General features: G+C 45.6%; 1 protein-coding gene and 2 long non-coding RNA genes across 8 annotated transcripts in view; 1 reads left to right on the top strand and 2 right to left on the bottom strand.

Moving 5' to 3' along the window:
• Nucleotides 1-19,328, bottom strand: part of LOC125501139 — a 104,807-nt gene that overhangs the window by 12,984 nt on the left and 72,495 nt on the right. The gene's annotated exons all lie outside the window — the stretch shown is intronic.
• On the bottom strand, nt 1,195-5,541 carry LOC125501138. Its single transcript, XR_007278660.1, has 3 exons — nt 3,067-5,541; nt 2,427-2,793; nt 1,195-2,358 (listed from the first exon to the last, which is right to left on the bottom strand). It is a non-coding gene; the product is annotated as an uncharacterized LOC125501138 (long non-coding RNA).
• The window catches only part of LOC105690151 (protein O-mannosyl-transferase TMTC1-like), a 126,237-nt gene continuing 119,067 nt past the window's right edge, over nt 12,159-19,328 (top strand). The window contains exons 1-2 of one of the 5 annotated variants that reach the window (XM_025746781.2): nt 12,159-12,923; nt 13,998-15,256. In XM_025746781.2, coding sequence (XP_025602566.1) covers nt 14,943-15,256 — 314 coding nt within the window. In that variant the 5' untranslated portion in view covers nt 12,159-12,923; nt 13,998-14,942. Of the gene's footprint in view, nt 12,995-13,377; nt 15,257-19,328 lie in introns of those variants that run through there. The other 4 variants (XM_025746779.2, XM_048656218.1, XM_025746780.2 and 1 more) reach the window with 4 other exon arrangements.

Below are 19,328 nucleotides of genomic sequence, written 5' to 3'. Positions count from 1 at the left end.
GTGTGTGTACAAGTGTGTTGCAATAATGCGAACGTTGCGCGAGGCTGAGGTGAAAGCAACGATAATACGCGAGCGTTGCACGGCGTGCGGAAGAATTTCCACCCCCCACCCAGGTAATTGTGTGCGTCTCTTATTACGGAATGGGAAATGCAGCGATAGAGAGGGAAACTTCCGCGAGAACTCTGCTGAATGAGATGGCGGCAGTTAAGACGGTTAACTTTATCACTACCAGCCGACGTCAATTCGTATTTATCTAAACGGAAACCGGGAGAGAGGGAAAAAAAGAGATAGAGGTATTATCGCGGCGAGATCTTGCCTGTGACGTCTGAGATGTAGCGACATAAAGTGCAACGTCGAGAGGCGGGGGATACCGAGGGTAGGTTTTCAGCGCACCAGGCAATATGGATGGTACGCCGTTGGCCTCGGAAGGGTTGACAGTCGGAGTGATAACATTCACACCCCTCTCGGTGGTACAGCTGTTTACCATTAACGCCGCTATAGAAAGTCGTCAGCCGGCGAAACGACGACGTTCAAACGATCCCCTGCAAACTTGAATAGAGCGCGGCAAAAATTGTTTAGCTGCAATTACATAATAGCGCGAAGGGGGGGAAATTTCTGTGTGATCATTTACACTTTTCTTACATCATTCCTACGGAATCCACCCTATTTTTTATTTTTCGACGCTTCCACGCGCGTGTACACACCGATGGAAAACAACGCGTACGAATGATCGGCAAAAAATTCAAAGCGGGCGCAACTACGAAAGCGTAAAATCGATAGGAACAACTATAGGAATGTACCGAGCGTCTACCCGGAGGTGAAAATTCCCCGCTGGAAACGGTCGGATTTTTGCAGGGTAATTTTTCTCGCGGCAGAGAGCGTAATACCGGCTACTGCCCGTAGAGTCTGAAGCCCGTCCATCTATCCGTTTGTCCGTCAGGCGATGGTAAGCCCGAGCGAAGATTAGCGGATTCGAAGCTATTCTCGGCTTCTAGCCGGGTAACTCGGTGTTGGTGGTCGCTTATACGAATGTGTAGCGGCGGGCGGCGGTGGGCGAGACGCTAAGATGTGTTCGTACGCAGATACCCCCGTACAGTTCTCTCCGCTATTTTAGGTGTGTGTGGAGTGGGAGGGGGGGCGAACCGGTGGCAACACCGGCAGCAATTGTACACGGGATAGTTCTGTGTTTACCGTGGTACACAGAGCGAAGATCAGCGAGATACAAAATTATAGCCAGGAGTAATTAACGTTTGCAACGCTGACGTCGTTGGCAGCCGCCCAGCAGCGCAATTCCCACACGATTTCATATCCCCTTGCCCGCGCCCTTTTCCTTTGCCGTGTTTTCGCGAGCTTCCTACGATTCTACGTCTAGGTTGTATATATACGTACGTCATTTTCGTTGATATAGAAAATACGCACGCGTGTGTGTACGAATTTTTTTCCACCGTACATGCTTTACGTATTATTATTGTATGATTTTTTTTCTACGCCATATTTATGCGATATTGCGTACGTGAAGGTAATTGCGGGGATGTGTACGTGTGTGTCTGTATCCGCGTACTCTATCCAACGGTTTTGTTTTATGAGGCTGTAAAAAGCCTCGCGTCTGGAAATGAGATTCCTTAGCCGTGAACAGAAGCGGGGAACGGTCAGAGAAATAGAAAGCTACATACCTATACATAGGTACGTAGCGCACCACCGATCGTAATCGTAACCGAAAACCGGTATTCCCGTTCCTTATCTGTTGCACCAGCGGGTGTTGGACGTAAAAATCAGCGGAGGTGGAGCGGGAGGGGGGTCGCGAAACGGTTGGAACGGAAACGAAACGTAAGCGACGAAAACGAGAGAAAAAAAACGAAAAACGCATCGAATCGAGAATATATTGAAAAACTGAGGAAAGATCGAGTTATCGGTGGTGCGAGGGAACGCGGGATGTACGTAGGTACGTTGGTGCGGGAGAACGGGTAGGTATATCGTTATCAATTAAGCGACGCGTGGCATCTGGATCGGACAAACGGAAATAAATTGTTCCGCTGTCTGGACAAACATTACCTTTCGTAGGACACGTAGCGTAGAGGCAATATATTTCGGAGCGAGCCTACCACCCTCCGCGTCACTCACAGACGCACTCTGGAACGATTGCAGTACTTTTATGGGCCATTTTTACGAGCTCAGCATCAGCCGCTGCGACCCGATTGCGATGGCGCACGGTGTAAGGCATTCATATTATGTTTACTTTACACGCCATATCACGGAGTGCAGCGGTACCGTGCTCTGTGCGGGTGCAGCGCGCGGAGGCAGCGCTACCGTCCGGATTGCTTTTCGAATTCCATTCGTTTTTAGCCAGCAGCGAAATACCTGCGTACGTGTATGATAAATAGGTGAGTACGAGCTGTGTATGTATACCTATATATACATATACGTACACGACGCAACGGCGGAACTACATGTATCTCCACCGTCACCGTGGTATCCTATAGGGTGATAAATTTATTGACATCCCTTAGCTGCAGGTGGAGAGGCGGGGGAAGTTCCTATTACTTCTGTGACCTTGCGCGTACAGTGACAACCACATGCAACCACATTTTGAAAACGAGACGGGGGGGTTTATCCTGTGGGAATCCGATTTGAATCCCTCCGAAATATCGTATCTCGATTCTATCCCATTGTCACTGTCAGCGTGGAAAACGCGATTTATATCTCCCCGGCAGATCCCTAATGGTGTTGGTGTGTAACGTTCGAAAAAATTTCGGATCACTTTCGCGAGTAACGGAAGTCGCGGGTGCTCGGAATCTGTCGCGAAAAAAAAATGAAAAAATGAAGAAATTGAAGGAACGAGGAAAGAGAAACGAAAAAAAAACAACAAAAAACCACGATAAATATTACGAGGCGTTAAAATTGTAATATTTCCTTTTTTTTTTTTTATTCCTCAACTTCATCAAACGAAGTCTGCAGAGGATCTTGGAATTCAAGCTCGAGTGGAATGGCGTTTATGACTTTTCTGTGGCACGTGCAAGTCGCACGGTTTGTTCCTTTACGCTGTAACAGGTTCCGAGATCAGCTCACCTTTTACGTATTCCCTACCCTCCGCGTAGACTCGTTGCACCGAATTATGGTATGCAGCTGTCACGCGTTTTATTGCTCCCGATGTACAGCGTCTGTAAAAAAAGGAAATCCACGGAGGAGAGTTCAACTGCGTTCTCTGGAATGCCGAGAGTATTCGGTTCGAATATTTTCCACATTGAAATACTGCGTATCTTGAACGCAGCGCGAAAACCCTTTTACATTATCCTTCCATTAATTAATGCGAATAATTTCGCGAACCTGTTTGCGACACCGATAAAGAGTTATACCGAATTTCACGGGGCGATGATCCTCGCTTCACACGCCGAGGGTTGCCAATTATACCACGCGAGAAACAAAACGCAGAAAGTCACGGTGGTATAATACATAACGAAGACCGAAAACGTACCGACCTCGTCGTTCGAAGGCGGACGGACATCTGACGTGATATAATACTCGTAAGTGCCTTACCCATTAGCGACACGAATTCGTTATTCAAATTACGTTCGTCTTGTACCAAATCTGATACCCCTACCCCCTTTTTTACTCTTGCCAGGACCCTGACAATGAGACTAGCTATGTCACTTACATCAGATTTGATCTACGTTGCGTCCTACCCGCTGTGAAAAGTGGTGACATTATACACGTTTCAATTATTTACTCTTGCGACGTATTTGACCTGAGTTTGAACCGAACGAAAAGGTGAAAAATTCGAATACAATCGGTCACGGACGATCCCGTGTATTTTATGAATACGCAATAAACTCAAAAGTGGCCGCTGCAGAGAGTGGAATTTGCAATATATGAGTGGAATTTGGTATTCCTGTAAATTTGCATGCGGAAATAATTCGAGGACGTTGCAAATTCTACTGTAGTTAAATAATAATGGAAAAAAAAAAAAAAAAAAAAAAACGAAAAAAAAAAAAAAAAAAGGAGAGAAAAATGGGCGAGCGGGAGAAGAGCATAAAAATGTATGAGAAAAAAGACTGCAAGTGGTCACAGAGGTCAGCAATTTAATAAAATGCGGAGTGCGAACACGTTCACGCAGTTTTCCTCACCTGAAATATGTAATACGCTTGGTTTTTGTTTGCATAATTATTCCGCCAGTTCAGCAGTTCACAATCCAACGTTACATCCGCGTCGCAAAGAGAATTTGCAAATCGTGAAATCCCACAGACTAGCGGACAACGTCGAATGTACGATAGCCGCGCCGTTGTGTACCTTCCGATGTGTAGTCGGCGGCCCTGGGGATCCGTCCTATATAATCTTCTGCCGTTTCTACTTCCGAATGACACAATCGCATCATACGAACTAGATTATTGAACGTATTACGTCAGACGAAAATTCATTTTCCACGTATTAATGTCTACTGAATAATTACGGCGATACGACGATACGCGGTATCCATACATATTCACACACCAACATCGGAAAACAAAAGAAAGAATTTGCGCCTTTACGATAATATTATTTCTGAGTTAGCGTACGTATACCGACTGGATAAAAAGAAGAAGGTTGAATGACTGAAAGGTTGTTCAGACTTCGAGTCCCTGGAGCTGACTGATGTTAATGCGTATGTGAGACGCGGCTAGATTGATCACGTGGGTAGGAGAACTACACTTCCGCTGGCACTTTCTGCCCTGTTAATGGCGGTTTCGTATCAGCCCATGGGATTAGAAGCACAAAGGCGAAAGAAGAGGGCAAACGGGAGAGAGAAAGAAATGACTAATTAGTGAATAAGAGAGAGACTTTGAAAGGAAAGTGACACGCCGAAACGTACCTGTATTCCGCATCGTGGGAGACGTTTGCGGAATTTCTTTCCGTCGAGGAGTACGGAAAAATCGATTCGGCGCTACTCGCATACAATTGGAATATCGGCGCGCCAAATCGACTAGAAATTATCGTATTCATAAAACGGAAAATAATGATGATATCGAACCTGCACCGCTTCGGAAATTCATCAGTAATTAATTCGATAGTAACGATAATTTTGCGGTCTCCACAAAAAAAACATATCGCTGGCGTGTACAAGTGTAACGATATCGTATCATTTCGTACGGATGCCTCATGCAGTCTGGTTCATCGATTTTGTTCAAGTAATACTTACGGAGTCTGGGATGAAGATAACGCCGAGCCAAACAGCATGCTTAACGTAGTTAGATGTTCCGCTTATACATATAACGGGGAGACAGAACCGGTAGCGCATTTCCGCCAGGTATAAACGCTACTTGAAAATCGCTGGGGTAATCTCTAATCCGGTAAGATTACACGTACCCTGCGAACGTTTATCACACATACATATATGCACACGCTACGAATCCCCCGCTCTCCCCTCGTTTTCTAACTTTTGATCGCGTAAGCGCGAAAATTTTTGTCTCTCCCCCGAAAGATATATCACACACACACACACATCCAACGACGTTATATGTACACGTCATCGATTTATTTGGAATTTTCAAAATGGAAGAGAAAAGAACGAGGGAGGTTAGAGCGAGTGGAGGGGGGGGGGGGGGGGGTTGAAATAATTAAGAGAGAATTCATAGAGGATATTATCGTTCGGAATGTCTGTCTTCAGCAGCTGCGTCCGACGACATACCGCCGGAAGAAATTGAGTTAGGTGTATAAAATATTTTCTATAATAACGTCGGGGTGTAATTAATCGATGGTTAGAATAAAGGGGAATGAGAAAAAAAATTTTATCGGAAAATGTGTTCGTTCCTCCGGGGATAAATGAACGATTTTCTCTTCTTCGATTTTTCTTTAAATTTACAAAATAATCAACAAATGCGCTCCGTAACTTTACAATATCGAGGGAAAGGTGACGCTCAAAACGGGTTGAGCGAACCGCTACACATCGTTTACGGCTACTTACCGATCGATAATTCGAGAGCCGTCGTTATTACTAATGAATCGACTATAGGGTACGGCTCCAAAGCCTGTCACACGTGGAATCGATTCTCCGTATTTTTATTCCCTCTCCTTGTTGACCCTTATTTGTTCGTGGGTTCGGTCCGTCGACGGATTCGGTTGCAGTAATAATACCCATTGTTCGATAATAACGCAATATCGGAATGGATTTATCTGAATATGGAATTGAATGAGGAGATGAAACCCTTCGATATCATTGCCGCGTGAACCGATCCAACTGGAGTACGTAGCTAGGTGGGGTACCCTTTAACAGGAATGAAGTTAACTACCACCCTTCCGCCCAGCCCCCTGGATCCGCCCCGCACGCCAAGCTGTATCTGATGCCCCAGTTCACCAACTTACCCCACGTACACCGACGCGGTAGGAGACTTATCTGCGTAATAGATTCCTCTGCTCGCCTCCATCTGCAGTTTGTACGGCCAAAGAATAAGTAGCGCTGTACGTGGATGGCTGTGATTACTGTATGGGTGTACGAGTACACGTGCATGGGATCCAAAGTTAACGTGTATACCCACCGGATATACGAATACCTCGCGATGACGGAGGGAGGGAGCGAGGGGCGGCGGGGGGAGGGGGGGGGGGGGGATGTTATTAGCCGCTCATCGTATATCTATTCACGTGTCGATCGTTTGTATAATTGATGCTTCGAGGAACTCGGATGCTGCGTCGGTTTGGCGCATCGGATATCCCGGTTATACCAACGGAGATGAGCTAATGCACTCAAAATCGTACTCATCGCGGATATGCCGAGGTTGAAACGCCAGCTTGCGATAGTTTTATTTTTATTCCATTTCATTCTCGAGCTCGCTGCAGCCATGCCGAGTATAATTTATTAGTCGCGATGGAAGACGGACTTCAATTCATCCGAGGAATGAAGAATTTCTTGACAGCTGCAGCTGGCGGAATTTTATCCGGATAATTTTCGCAATTTATTCTCCAACAAATACCTCCGCGCGTCACCGGAAGAATCGGATATTCTTACCGAAAATAATCGCTCGGCCGAACATCCCGCGAGCAAAACTTTCGGCCGATCAGGACGGCTGACCTAACGCCGGTCTCGATCACTTGCGGGGTGTCCGACGCGCGACGCGCTCGCTCTACTGTGGAGCGCGCGGTCCGACTTGACCGTGAGTTTCTCCCCTTGCGGGCGACGAGCGTACGGGATACATCGAGAACGTCGAAACTTTGTCAATTTCTCGGATGCGAAGTGGGTCGTTGACGGAAACAAACAATTTGAGAGGTCATCGCGATTGGGTCATTACACGGCGCCTCGTTCGAGATTTGAAAGAATTTTTCAATCGCTAGGTAATTTAAATGGAGGAAAAAAAATCGACGGCAATATTTTCTCCAACTTTTAAAGTCTTTCGATCGCGGTCATTGGACACGAAATCGCGTGTAATTCAGAGGTTAAAAATCGCCGGTAAAATAGAGCCGGATTAAAAGTAAAAAGTAAGAATAAAAATAGAAGGAATAAAAGAAAAAAATTCAGGTGCGAGAGAAAAAAGAATATCAGCCAACTCAGCGCTGCAAGAGTAACGATCAAGATCCTAGATTTTCATCGCTATATATAAGTTAAGTCTTTACAAGTTAACGAGCGCTTTTCCCTGTAGACTAGCTTCACCAATTATTAACGAATCACCGATTGATTTCTGCAACTCTCCTCACCTGGTAAATCCACTCTCGCAATTTAAAGGGCGAGAAATAATCCAGACGAACGTTACATATTCCTTCCCTTTGAACGTAATTGAGGTAGTCTAAGATGGAAAAAAAAAAAAAAAAATGGATAATAAAACGAATACGGGGATGTACGAGGTGTGTGGAATCGGGTAGGCATTGAAGTGGATTTTAAAGTGATCGTATTACATGAAATTTTCATCAGAATCTGAGCAATTTAACGTGAAAACTGTACTCGGGAGATGGTAAATTTAAGGTATAAACTTTTGCAATTACCAAATGTTCTCTATCCTTGAAAAGTTTTGTAAGTACCGCGGGTGGTGTGTGTGCGCGCGCGAGTCCCGACCCTCCTATCCTGCCCTTTCCGGCTCTTCTTCTTAGCCCTGTAAAGGTTGGACCGGCAACTCGTCCGTAGATCCCGAGTCGAGCGAGGGTTGAGGAAACGAACGAAGGTGGCGGGAGCGAGAAAGGGAGACGGAAATAGAGAGAGAGAGGGAGAGAAAAAAAAGCGAAGACAGAGGGTAGTAAGAAAAGAACGTCAGCGAGGGCCGAGGGCCAAACTGGGACGTGGTGAGATGCAATAAACCGCTAAACTTTGAGAGTGCAACCGCATAAAATACAAGGGCTCCTTATAAAGTGGAAACCAATGCTAGCGGGGCTTCCGCAGGGTCATAGTTCAGGGCTAGATACGGGAAGGCTTTATTTTCTCGTACAATTTCACAACTCCTTCTCAAAGTACAAGTTTCAAGTAAACAACTTCCCCGGAAATTCTCTTGTTTCGTGCCCGAGGAATTAATTATGCAAAATATCATTAAGTATAACAGGTTCCGCGCCCACGTAGTTATACTGCACTTTAACGAGACCTCGGGTCCCCCGATCGCGAAGATTGCACGCATCCTACACGGTGGCTAATTTCGCTGATATTTTCCTCGCTCCCCTTTCAATTTCACAGCGTACAGCTAACGCGTGGTGTTAAATTTTCTTCCAAATATAGTGGACCATCAAATCCGCAATTGAATTTCACTCTCTTACCTTGTACACACTTGTACTTGTGGCAAAAGAATTTATACAAATTGAATACAAAAAGAGAACGAAAGAAACAAAAAAAAAAAAAAAAAGAAAGAAATCGCTTGTAACACGAAGAACGCCCCGCGAGTCTACATTATGCACATATTAAATTCGTTTGAAAACACGCGCTCGGATGAAAATTGAAAGTACACAGGCTCGAGTCTTTAAAGAAGGTGATTGCTTTTCTCGGTTCACTTTGAACCGCGAAGCTGGCTAGACGCGGCAGTAGCCGGTATTGGAGCGAAATTATCGATCCGAGAACAATGCTCGCAATTTTTATCCGCGCTTCAAAATGTCTGACCGAGAGATGTCAAACTGTGTGCTAATTTTGTTGATTGCTTCGAATTCCTTTGACGTATGAAAAAAATGTGCAACGACGCACGTCGACAATTGTCTCTAATTGACGTAAATGAAAGAGCACAAAGATTCGGTCGCACGTGGCAAATGAAAATTATTTCATACGCCGGCTCGAAATAGAGACAAAAATAGAGCGTTGATGTGGCACCGAAAAACTTTTGCAATTTCGCAACATTCCCCCCCGTACCATAATGTATTCACGTATTACACGTATTCGAGAAATAAAGTTCGCGCGCGATTCGTTAATCCGAAAATGTTCTTACGCGCTGCCGCGACGATTACAAGGGTGAAAATCGAAGGGCGGTCGGGGTGGTTCGATACCGTTGAAATGATTGATCGTTCCGTTGGACGTATTTTGCGCACGTAAAGTAAGCAGGGGAGCCATAATGCGCGAACTCGAATACGTGTGGCGTGAGTACATTACGGTCAGAACATTTACGAACACGGTTCGAGAGGCGAGTCGTTCTCCTGTCCTGTTAATGAAAATAAAAACATAAAAATTTCCGTGTCTCGAACGTAATAAATATTCAACGTAGCAATAAAATATGGAGATACACCACAACCGTACGCGCGGCTAACGCGGACTGCTAGCCGAGAGTCGCGACTCCCCAGCGATACGCGCACGGACGGCACGGAGAAAAATTCATCGGTTTGCTCCGAAAATAGCATTCCGTAATGATTCGTCATCTCATGCTCTCAGATTTGCTTTTGCAACGGACGTCATTTCGGAATACGTACATCGAACGCGGTTTTTTTTTTCGCAATACCAACCGCCATTCGAATCAGCCGGTAAAAGTTCCGTCGCGGACGGGGATCCGCGAAGTTGGTTTCCCTTTCTCCGAACAGTTTTGCCGTACCGTTCGTTCCCGTTGGAACATATTGTTCGAAGTCGCGGTTACGCGTGTCTTTAATCCTCGGGATCCGTAAGATTCCGGTGTTTCTGCTCTCTCTTTTTTTTTTTTTTTCCTACTTTTTATTTCTTTATCGCTTAACAGTCGTCCGCCGCAGACATCGAGCAGCCTATCTCCGTCGCCCGTCACCCATTCTCTTTTTCATGTAGCCGCCAGTCTTCCGAGGTAATGCGGTAAGACGGAGTAAGAGTGTTCCTAATCCGGCTTAGCCGTCATTCCGCCTCTTCGCTTTTTCCTCCTCACCTTTTTCGCCCTCTTCTTCCCCTCCGTCGTTCTCGTCTCGACCTCCCCCCTCCCCCCACCCCCCTCTCGTCCTCAGACTCTTCCCTCCCCACCCTCCAACCCCCCCGACACCCTTGTCAGTTTTCGGATTCCGTCGCTCTCAGCCTTCTGTAGCGACTCGCTACACACCGTGTCTAAAGCTTTTGATCCAAGATTGGACCGAACGGCACCTTCGCGTACACCGAACCCCCCCGCGCCATCCACCCCACTGATTGTGAGTCAATCGTGACGAGGCGCGACTCGGAATTTATTAGCCGAGGGTCCGAGCTCGTATCGCTGTTTGACCAGCGCTGGACGGTGGACGGTGAACCGCGTGCGGGGAGAAAAAGGCCGAGTAGAATCGCAAGGGGAGCGAGGGAAAAAAGGGGAGCAAATATAGGTCTGTTTTCCGTGTACTAAAATTGTTTTTTAACCAAGTTTCGTAACGATGTACTCGCAACGGCGAACGAGGAAATAGAATGAAAATGAGAGGAAGATAAGTAGAAGAAGAGCCGGGGTTGGGGGGGGAGAAGCTCAAGTTGTTAATTTCCTCCGAAACCAAGGGCCTGCGGAGGCGTACATGCATTATTCGAGACTACGGCAGGCTGATCTCGGGATCTGCCTAGGGGTTTTTTCAGCAAATAAATAATACAGGTGTTAAACCGTGGTTCACGGCTCTCATTCATAGTGTTTATAGCCCATCCTCCTAAACACACTCGTTAAAAGTTATTCGTCATAGTAGACCGAGAGAGAGAGAGAGGGAGAAAGAGACTGAGAAAGTGAAAGCAAAGAGGCAAAAAACGAAGAGCGATAATCATTTAGTTACGAAGTGAACGAATCTCACCTATTGTGGCTTTATAAATTCATCAGTTACTAATAATTGAAATACTAATAATTGAAATAATTGGAATTAAAGTTTACGCTCAATATTGCACGATACTCGCACTCGCCCGAGCGAGGCGAGAGGTGAGGGTCTGCATTTTTTGGAAAACTCTATGAAATTGCGTGATAAAGATTACATGGGATGGGCGTTCGAGATAGCGACTGTGAAAAACCACTTTTCTCTTCTCCATCGTCCAGCGGTGGTTTTTTTTTTTTTTTTTTTTTTTTTTTGTCTCCTTCCAGTCCGCCTGTAAAACGGAAGATCCTCAACGATTTTTATTCCGGACGTTCTTTTTTTATCGTATTTTTTGGTTTCATTTTTTCGTCCTTTTTTGAGAATCTTACGGTAGCTTTCTCCGCGACGGCGCAACCGACATCTTGTCGCGCCGCCGATCCGAAACTTCCCTCCGTTTCGGGGTGAGCGTGGAATGTTCGCACGCGCGTTCCGTCCCTCGGACATTTTTGCCGTTCCCTGGTTCGTCCGAACGAGACGGACATGACCTACTGCCGGGATCCCCGCTGACGAAGCACGAAAATAGTAGTGCTCAACCCATTTTACCGAGTACGCGGATCTGACCTCCGACCCCCCCCCCCCCCCCCCCCCCCCCCCCCCAGCGTCCCCACGCCTCGGTTTTACCTCCTTTTCTTTCTCCGCCGACTCCTTTTTCCCTTCCGTTCTTTGGCCAGTTCGCCAAGCCGCGTCTACGACGCGGTCGAATCCGCCCTTTACTTGTAAGCCACGGTTTATGATGCGAATGCTACGTGAACGTCGTGGATCTGGTGGACCGATGGTTTAGGGGTTGGAATAGTTTTCGGGAAACTCTGTAATCTGACTTTTTTCTTCCCCGCGTTGCGTGACGAGCATTTTTATCAATCAAAAGGAAAATTGAAATTTTGGAGTTTTTCATCCCTCGAGTGACTCTCGGTACTACTCGAAATTCGTATACGTGGAACGTGCACGCCTTCCCGAGGGATTTTCGGAAAAAATTTTTCCGATATTGCTCGATTGATTCTCGTATAAATTATTCCGAGTCTATATATCCTTATAATCCCCATACGTGTAGGCGATCAAATCGGACCGAGCAGGCGGCGAAATAGCTGGACGTTCTCCTCTTTATTCTTGCGAGAAAAGCCGTCCGAATACGAGAGCGCGCTTCGTTTACCGTTGCGTTCCGCATTAAAGGCAATTTCGGCAAAAAACGAATGTAAATTTTGGAACGCCGATACGTAGGACATCGCCGAGGGACGAGCGAAGAGCGGCGAAACGTGTGGGCGACTTCGTAGCCGGTAGTATCAGCATCACCGGTAGCTCGGGGTACGACGAGGAAACCGCGGCGAAGAACAACCCTCGAAGAGGATGCGCTTGCGCCAGAGGGTGAGGGTCACAATACGCCGGGTATATAACCGGGCGGATGCCGTCAGCGTTTAGTCTCGCGTTCAACGGCGTCGCGACGCCCTGTACTGCCGCGAAACTCGTACGATTTTCCGGTGGTGGTTTACCTTAGTTTCATTTATTGTTATTTATGATTTCATTAGCACAATTTCAAATAATGGTACACCGAAACAAGAAAAAACAGGGGATGACAAACCTGCTCGAATACACCACCTAAGCGTACCGACGAAAAAACTATCGTGTCAATGATCAGTTGTAATAATGGAAACGTTTGATTGGCCGAAGTGCATTTATGTGACCCGCCTGAAAACGTACTGTTGAAAAAAAAAAAAAAAGAAAAAAGTCCACGATGAAAAGTTATTCGAATATAAATAGCTACGAATGAAGTATGAAAAATGAATGATAAAATTTTTCTAAAAATTAATTGTTGTTCGTTCAAGTATGTGAAGAATATTAGGTAGATTTGCAGCGATTCATCTCTTCTCAACGATCGCCTATATCCGTTCATTCCCTTCTCTGCCTAAAAAAAACCGATGAGATAAAAAACAAGAGAGAAAAAAAGGAGATCAACCCCCACTCGTCGCTTCGCTCATTTTATTATCTCTAATCCCCCGATCATCCGCTGCGGGCTTAACGGGTTCAAATCGGTGGAATATTTTTTCTGCCCGCATGCTGGAAGTTATATTTGCAAAACTTTTTACCTTATTTTCTTTTCCATTCTCTGTAAACTCGATGAAAAAAAGGTAATCCATTTTCCTTGTAAGCGAATGGAAAATCTCCACCGGAGTCGATATAGGGGGGAGGGGGGAGGGGGGAAGGGGGGGGGCGATATCCAGTCGCTGAAAAATTCATTGGTTCGTTACATCTGGCTTGCAGAAGTTCAAACAAAATAGGAGACGAGAATTCGTACCTTGTACGAGCACTGCCGACGCCGCTTTGTGATGTAGGTCACGCTGCAAAGTCGTCCTGGGCTCCCCGTTTGGACCCGTACGATTCACAGCTTCGCGCCGTGTCGGTCCCTAATTGTACCTTAATTTTAGCACAGCACGAGCGGACGTATTACAAATTTACAACAAATAAATTAGTCAAGTTATCGTCACGGGGCTGCTACACGACGGGGTGCGAGCTAAAATCTTTTCTCCTTCAATTCCGTTTCTTCGTTCCTCGTATTCCTTTTTTTGTCTTGTTATAATTTCAAAGGTCAATTATGTCAGACTACAGAATTATCAAAAGTCGATCAAACGCCGCGTTGTTCTGTTCATAGTGACGGTGAACAAGCTGAATTTTACCCTCCTTTTCAGATTTTCCGGAAATTATTTACGCCTCGGCGACCCGAATCCTCTCTATCCTTTATCTACTTGTGCGATATCCATGAGTTTCGAATAACGTAGAGTGGATACCAGTGAATTCGCGGCAATAGGAAATTTTTGTTAAATGAAATTTTATTATTTTCCACGAAGGCATCGCATCGCATCGCATCGCTCTTGGTTCTGCAAAACTGGGAATAGAATTACGGTGCTCGATCGGAAGTGAATAATAGTAGGAAAATATCGGATGAGAGAAAAAAATATCGTTCACAAAGATTGCGATGTGCGCCCTGATTGTCAAAGTTCGTTCGCGTCGAGTTGTGATAAATGATGAATAAACCGGTAAGCGAATTCCGATGCAGTTCAACAGTGAAATCCAGCGTTCTTGAGGAGAAATTAAACCACGCCGGGAGTTGAAGAATCGAACGCAACGCGTTCGTTGGTTCGCCTGTAAATGGGCGAGAGCAACGAAACCCAAATGATCTGGATTACACGTTTGGTGAATTACGCGTCGTCGACGTTATCGTCGCCGATATCCTCGTCCGTTCCTACCGGCGGAATATGGAAATAATGATAATATTCGACCGACTAACGTGAAATTGGAATCGACAACTCGCTGAACGAAGTTCACCGATGCGGACCCTTTACTATCTACCTGCCAATAAAATTTTCCTGATTCCGATCTTCCGGTTCAGATTTTTCGCGACCGAGGAACGTCAACCGAGTGGAGAACTAACGAATCCGTCTGTCTGTCCGTTACCGTACGAACGATGTCCTCCTATATTGTGCGAACAGGTGAATAATAAAGTTACAAAAACTAAAGACAAAAAGTGAAATTAATGCGGACGGAATTCCGCCGCCGAAAATGATTACCGAGAACCCGCGATCCGCTGTCCACGTGATCGATGACGGCAAAAACCGATAGCATAAATAATAAAAATAATATCGCGATTCGATTGCGTATGAATGTTCGGACGCGTCGGCAAAAACGCGAGCGAGGTCGTACGTTATCGGACGTAAAAGTGGAAAGGAAAGGAACAAAAAAATAACTAAATAAATAAATAAAAATCGGAACAAGGGGAAACGCGGAGGTGAAAAATGAGGCGAAGGAATAACACGTGCTGCTGCCAGTCGGCTAAAAGATCGGCGAGGTCGGCGTGCGGTGATGCGGAAACCGCCGAACCACCGGGTTGGTGCGTTTACGCGGCCGTCGCCCTGGTAGCTATCGGATGTTACCTTAACGCCCTCGGGGGTGACTTTGTGCACGACGACATACCGGCTATTGTCAGAAACAAGGACGTCCTCGCCTCCAGTTCCGTCATCAACATCCTGAGGGACGATTTCTGGGGTACTCCGATGCAGGACCCGAACAGTCACAAGAGCTACAGACCTCTGACCACTCTGACCTTCCGGTAAGTCGATACAAGGAGACATAAAATCCGAGCTTTCAAAAATGGCGTAAAAACAAACGAAAAAGTGCTCCGTTTAACGTGAATCCGATATCGGAACGTCACGATTATAACGATAAGAGAATGCGTAACTCGATCTTCTTTAAAACGATCCGAAAAGCTTCGAGTTTTACAACACCGTTGTCCTTAGCTCGCAGCCGGGGGTTGACATTTTCCTTTCATCTCTCCGTTGTTCTCCGCTGGGGATGGTCGCCTCGCTCCGTGTGGTTTTTTTTCTCTTCATCTCTTTTCCCGACGATCGGTTCGCGTGCGGACGACGCGTGGCGTCCCACGGCCATCGGAGCATTTCGCGTGGCGGCAAGTGACCGAGAGTAAACAATATGCCGATCTTTCGGGCACGGCGAATCGGTGCTTTCAATTATCTGCGCACTTTGACATGTCTGTTCTCATCAGAGACCGGCGGATGGGTATTCCGGATTACTTGGTTAAAGCTCGCTCACTTTTTATTATTTTTCCTCGTCAGCCTCTTTTGATCCCAGCATCGTGATCTTTTCTAGCTCGTTGACTCGACTGTGAAAAAGAGTAGTACGAAGTATAGGTAGACACGGGTAGAGCTTCGGCGAGAGAAAAAGAGGAGCTTCGGGTCTCTCACGCGTTTACTTTGTGGATCAAAGTCTCCTTACTAGCGTACGGCTTTTCATTAGCGGTATTAGGCGAAGCCGGTTTAACAAAATAAGCTGGCCGATGATTCAGCCGAGACTTTATTTCGGCTAATTGCCACCGGCACCTCGTACCTACCTATTCTCATTTTCCTCTCCTCCGGTCAACGGCACTTCGCAAAAGATAGTCTTTCAACTCTTACAATTACGTATGAGAGAGAGAAAAAAAAAAAAAATAAACAAAACTCAACAAAGATCACAAACAACGGGGGACGATTCCATTCCATTTTTAATCTCACCCTGGATGCGAGTATATAGAGTTGCGCGCGTGCGTCTTTCGGGATTCGTTGAAATCTATCAGATTTTCCTTCTACTCCCGGGATGATTTCACGTTGACCGAGTTGATCCCGTAGAGTTGTCTCTACTTTCGGCGCATAGAAATACGGTACGTTGGACTCGAGAGCATCCAAAGATAGCGTCACTTTGATTTCGTATCTTTCGCCGCACCGCGCGCCTGTCCCGTTCGTCTGCAAAAGTCCAACTGTACTACCAACAACTCGAGATATATATATATATATGTATATTTTCCACTTGGAATTGAGGCAAAGCTTTCGCGAGTGTATCTGTACGTATCGTGGTTATATTGTGAAAGCTTCCATTGGACGAAAATATGCAATAAACATACGCCCACGTGGAAACTGGAATATAGAAAGTTGGTCAACTGTGGTACGCGTTTCACCCCTTTGCCGGTATAACGGTTTCTCGTCCGGAGATCCCTACTACCGGCGTTGCACCGACCGACCGACCGACCGACCGAATTGCGATGGGTAAAATTCTGGCGAGCAAACAGAAATCAAATATCTCATTTCGAAATTACGCCGTCAATTGCACATGATGCGCCAAACTTTCATACGTTATCGGATGTACGCTGTACGCGGAATGTACAAATATATATACGTACGTAGGTACGTAGGTACACGGCTATACTTATAGTCATCCGGCCGCTATCTTTCCTCGCGTGCCCACCCCTCCTTCTTCGCCTCGATCTCTTTCTCTCCCTCTTTCCCCCGATAAGCGGAATACAACGCGTGTCAGATAATGGCGTCGTACGGTATTCCATTGTTATTGAATGGGCGAAGCCGCCCCGTTTTATCTACCAAGTTGAACGGAAACGTGACATAAACGACGACGAAAGGCTTGTTTATAGTTCCAAGTCTCGCTCATTACGGGCGCCAAGATTCGCGCAAAATTTCTAACTAACAATAACAGAGCATATTGTCTCGCGCGACGTACCCGCCCGGTGAAGAACACCCCGCGGAGCGATCGAGGCGAACATTCGCCTGCTGCGGCGGCGACGGTACAGCCGACGCTAATATAGGGTTTATTTCCCGACAATGCGACGCTTTCGCCGGTACGTGACGTATCGTAGTTCGTTCGAACGAGCTTCGAAATGTACAGGGATGGGCGAATGGATGCAAGTATCGACGAGTGTATCTATACTTACATAGTTACGAGAGTTTGTTGGCAAGGTTGGCAAAATAGTCGCGGTGTAGCCGTTCTGCCTACGATCCCCGGGGAGGGGTTGGAAGTGGTGGTGGTCGTTGATCGGATCTCGATTCTCGGTCGCGGGCGTCCTTTGAATTACGAATTCCGTAGGACGGAAGTGGCAAGGATCAAGGAAAATCTTACGTGCCTGGATCCAACAATGGACTTTGTATTTTTCTTCTGTCACGTGCTTTTCTTGATCTCGCAGTTACGCGGTTGTTGCGGTCGTCGTTGAGCTCTTTTGTGTCTTTTTATTTATTTTTGTTCCTCCACAAGGGGTATCCGAAACTTCGTCAGCGGCGTCGTTTCGAGAGAAAAGGAGAAAAAAAATAAAAAATATATATATATATATATATATACAAAATCACGGGATGAAAAAGAGGTGCGACACCGCCGGAGGTTCGAGGTCGAACAAATCTTCATTCCATTCTTCGCAAATCTTTTTATCCTAAAATCGTAAGACCAACTGTTTATCTTTAGATGAAAACCGTCAAGGGATGAAATTTACGAGCCTGTACAGGGCTGTGAACTTTTCCTTTTCTTCCTCTCGAAATATACTATACACCAGCTATCTGCCCATCTACCCCGAATTTTCAGTCGCTAACGCACGTTAGAATCGCATCGAGGTTCAGAGGTGAAGTTAAGCCGTTTTCCTAATATCAAGGCGATCCCTGGAGTAGGTCATGATTCTGAGGAGCACTCTCATTATTAACCTCAACTTTTATTTGTTTTTTTTTTTTTTCTTATTCACTGCCTTTCGTCTTATTCTTTATTCAAGCACATATATTATGCGCTCCGCCGCAGTAAGCCGCTCGTCCGACACCATCGCTTCTTCAGATTTACTTCTTTTCTTGTGTACCGCAGCTACTTCCCGTTTTATATTCAATGATTTTTTTTTTTTTTTCATTTTACTTCTTACTTTTATTTTTATAATTTTTCTGCTCACTCCCCGCATCTTTCCCCCTCACTTTTCGTTTCTGCTCTGTAAGATCCGTTCGGTATATTTCGCTCTAAATTCCGCAGAATATGAACCTAAACATATACAGGGCATTCCGCGTCAAACGGGCCACTTTTTCAAAATGTGTTTTAAACCTGATGAAACTCGTTCGACGTCTCGAGGGGTCTCGGTAACCAAAATACATGAGAGTACCAGAGATAACAAAAATTTGTTCAATTTCGGCGCGAATTTTCAGAGAAATCTAAGGCAGGTTTGGCGTATTTTGGGGCAAAATGTAAAGTTTGTAACATCGATTTCGGAATGCCTTTCCAATGTATTTTTGCGCAAGGAATACGAATACGTCGGTGGAACGAATCCCGTCGTAATATGCTTGATTTTTTACATTTTGAAACGATAAATTGGCGATCACTCGATCAATCATCTCGATGATAGATTACTCGTAGTACCGTTAACTAGGCTATGACTTCACAACAAGCTTAGCGTTTTTTCGACTCATCAATTCAGACCACCTGTCTTCATTTTGAAACATCTGAAATTTTCAAATTCTGCTCAGAGCGAATGTTCGGAATCAAAGAGATGAATAAAACTATGATTAAATCATTTTTCTTTGCTTTATCGAAACGGCGGTACGGGTTCAAACTAGTATAATACCGTTGCCACTGTATCGATATACGGATATACCTGGGAGGTGGCAGCTGTGCTGCAGCGTTCAATTTCACAGTGACAAAAAAAAAAATTTAATTGAAAAAAGAATTAAAAAACAAAAATCGCCCGGTGTGCGGTAGATCCATTGAAAAAATTAATATGCATGTATAGAAATTGGAATATACTTCAACCGTCGCATGTCCTCTACGGGAATCGCATTGCACTTTTATATTCATACAAATCCAAACATTTTATCGAGTTATTAATA

This window comes from Athalia rosae, chromosome 5 (genome assembly GCF_917208135.1).
Source record: "Athalia rosae chromosome 5, iyAthRosa1.1, whole genome shotgun sequence".
NCBI lineage: Eukaryota > Metazoa > Arthropoda > Insecta > Hymenoptera > Athaliidae > Athalia > Athalia rosae.
This window is presented reverse-complemented; position numbering and strand designations above follow the sequence as displayed.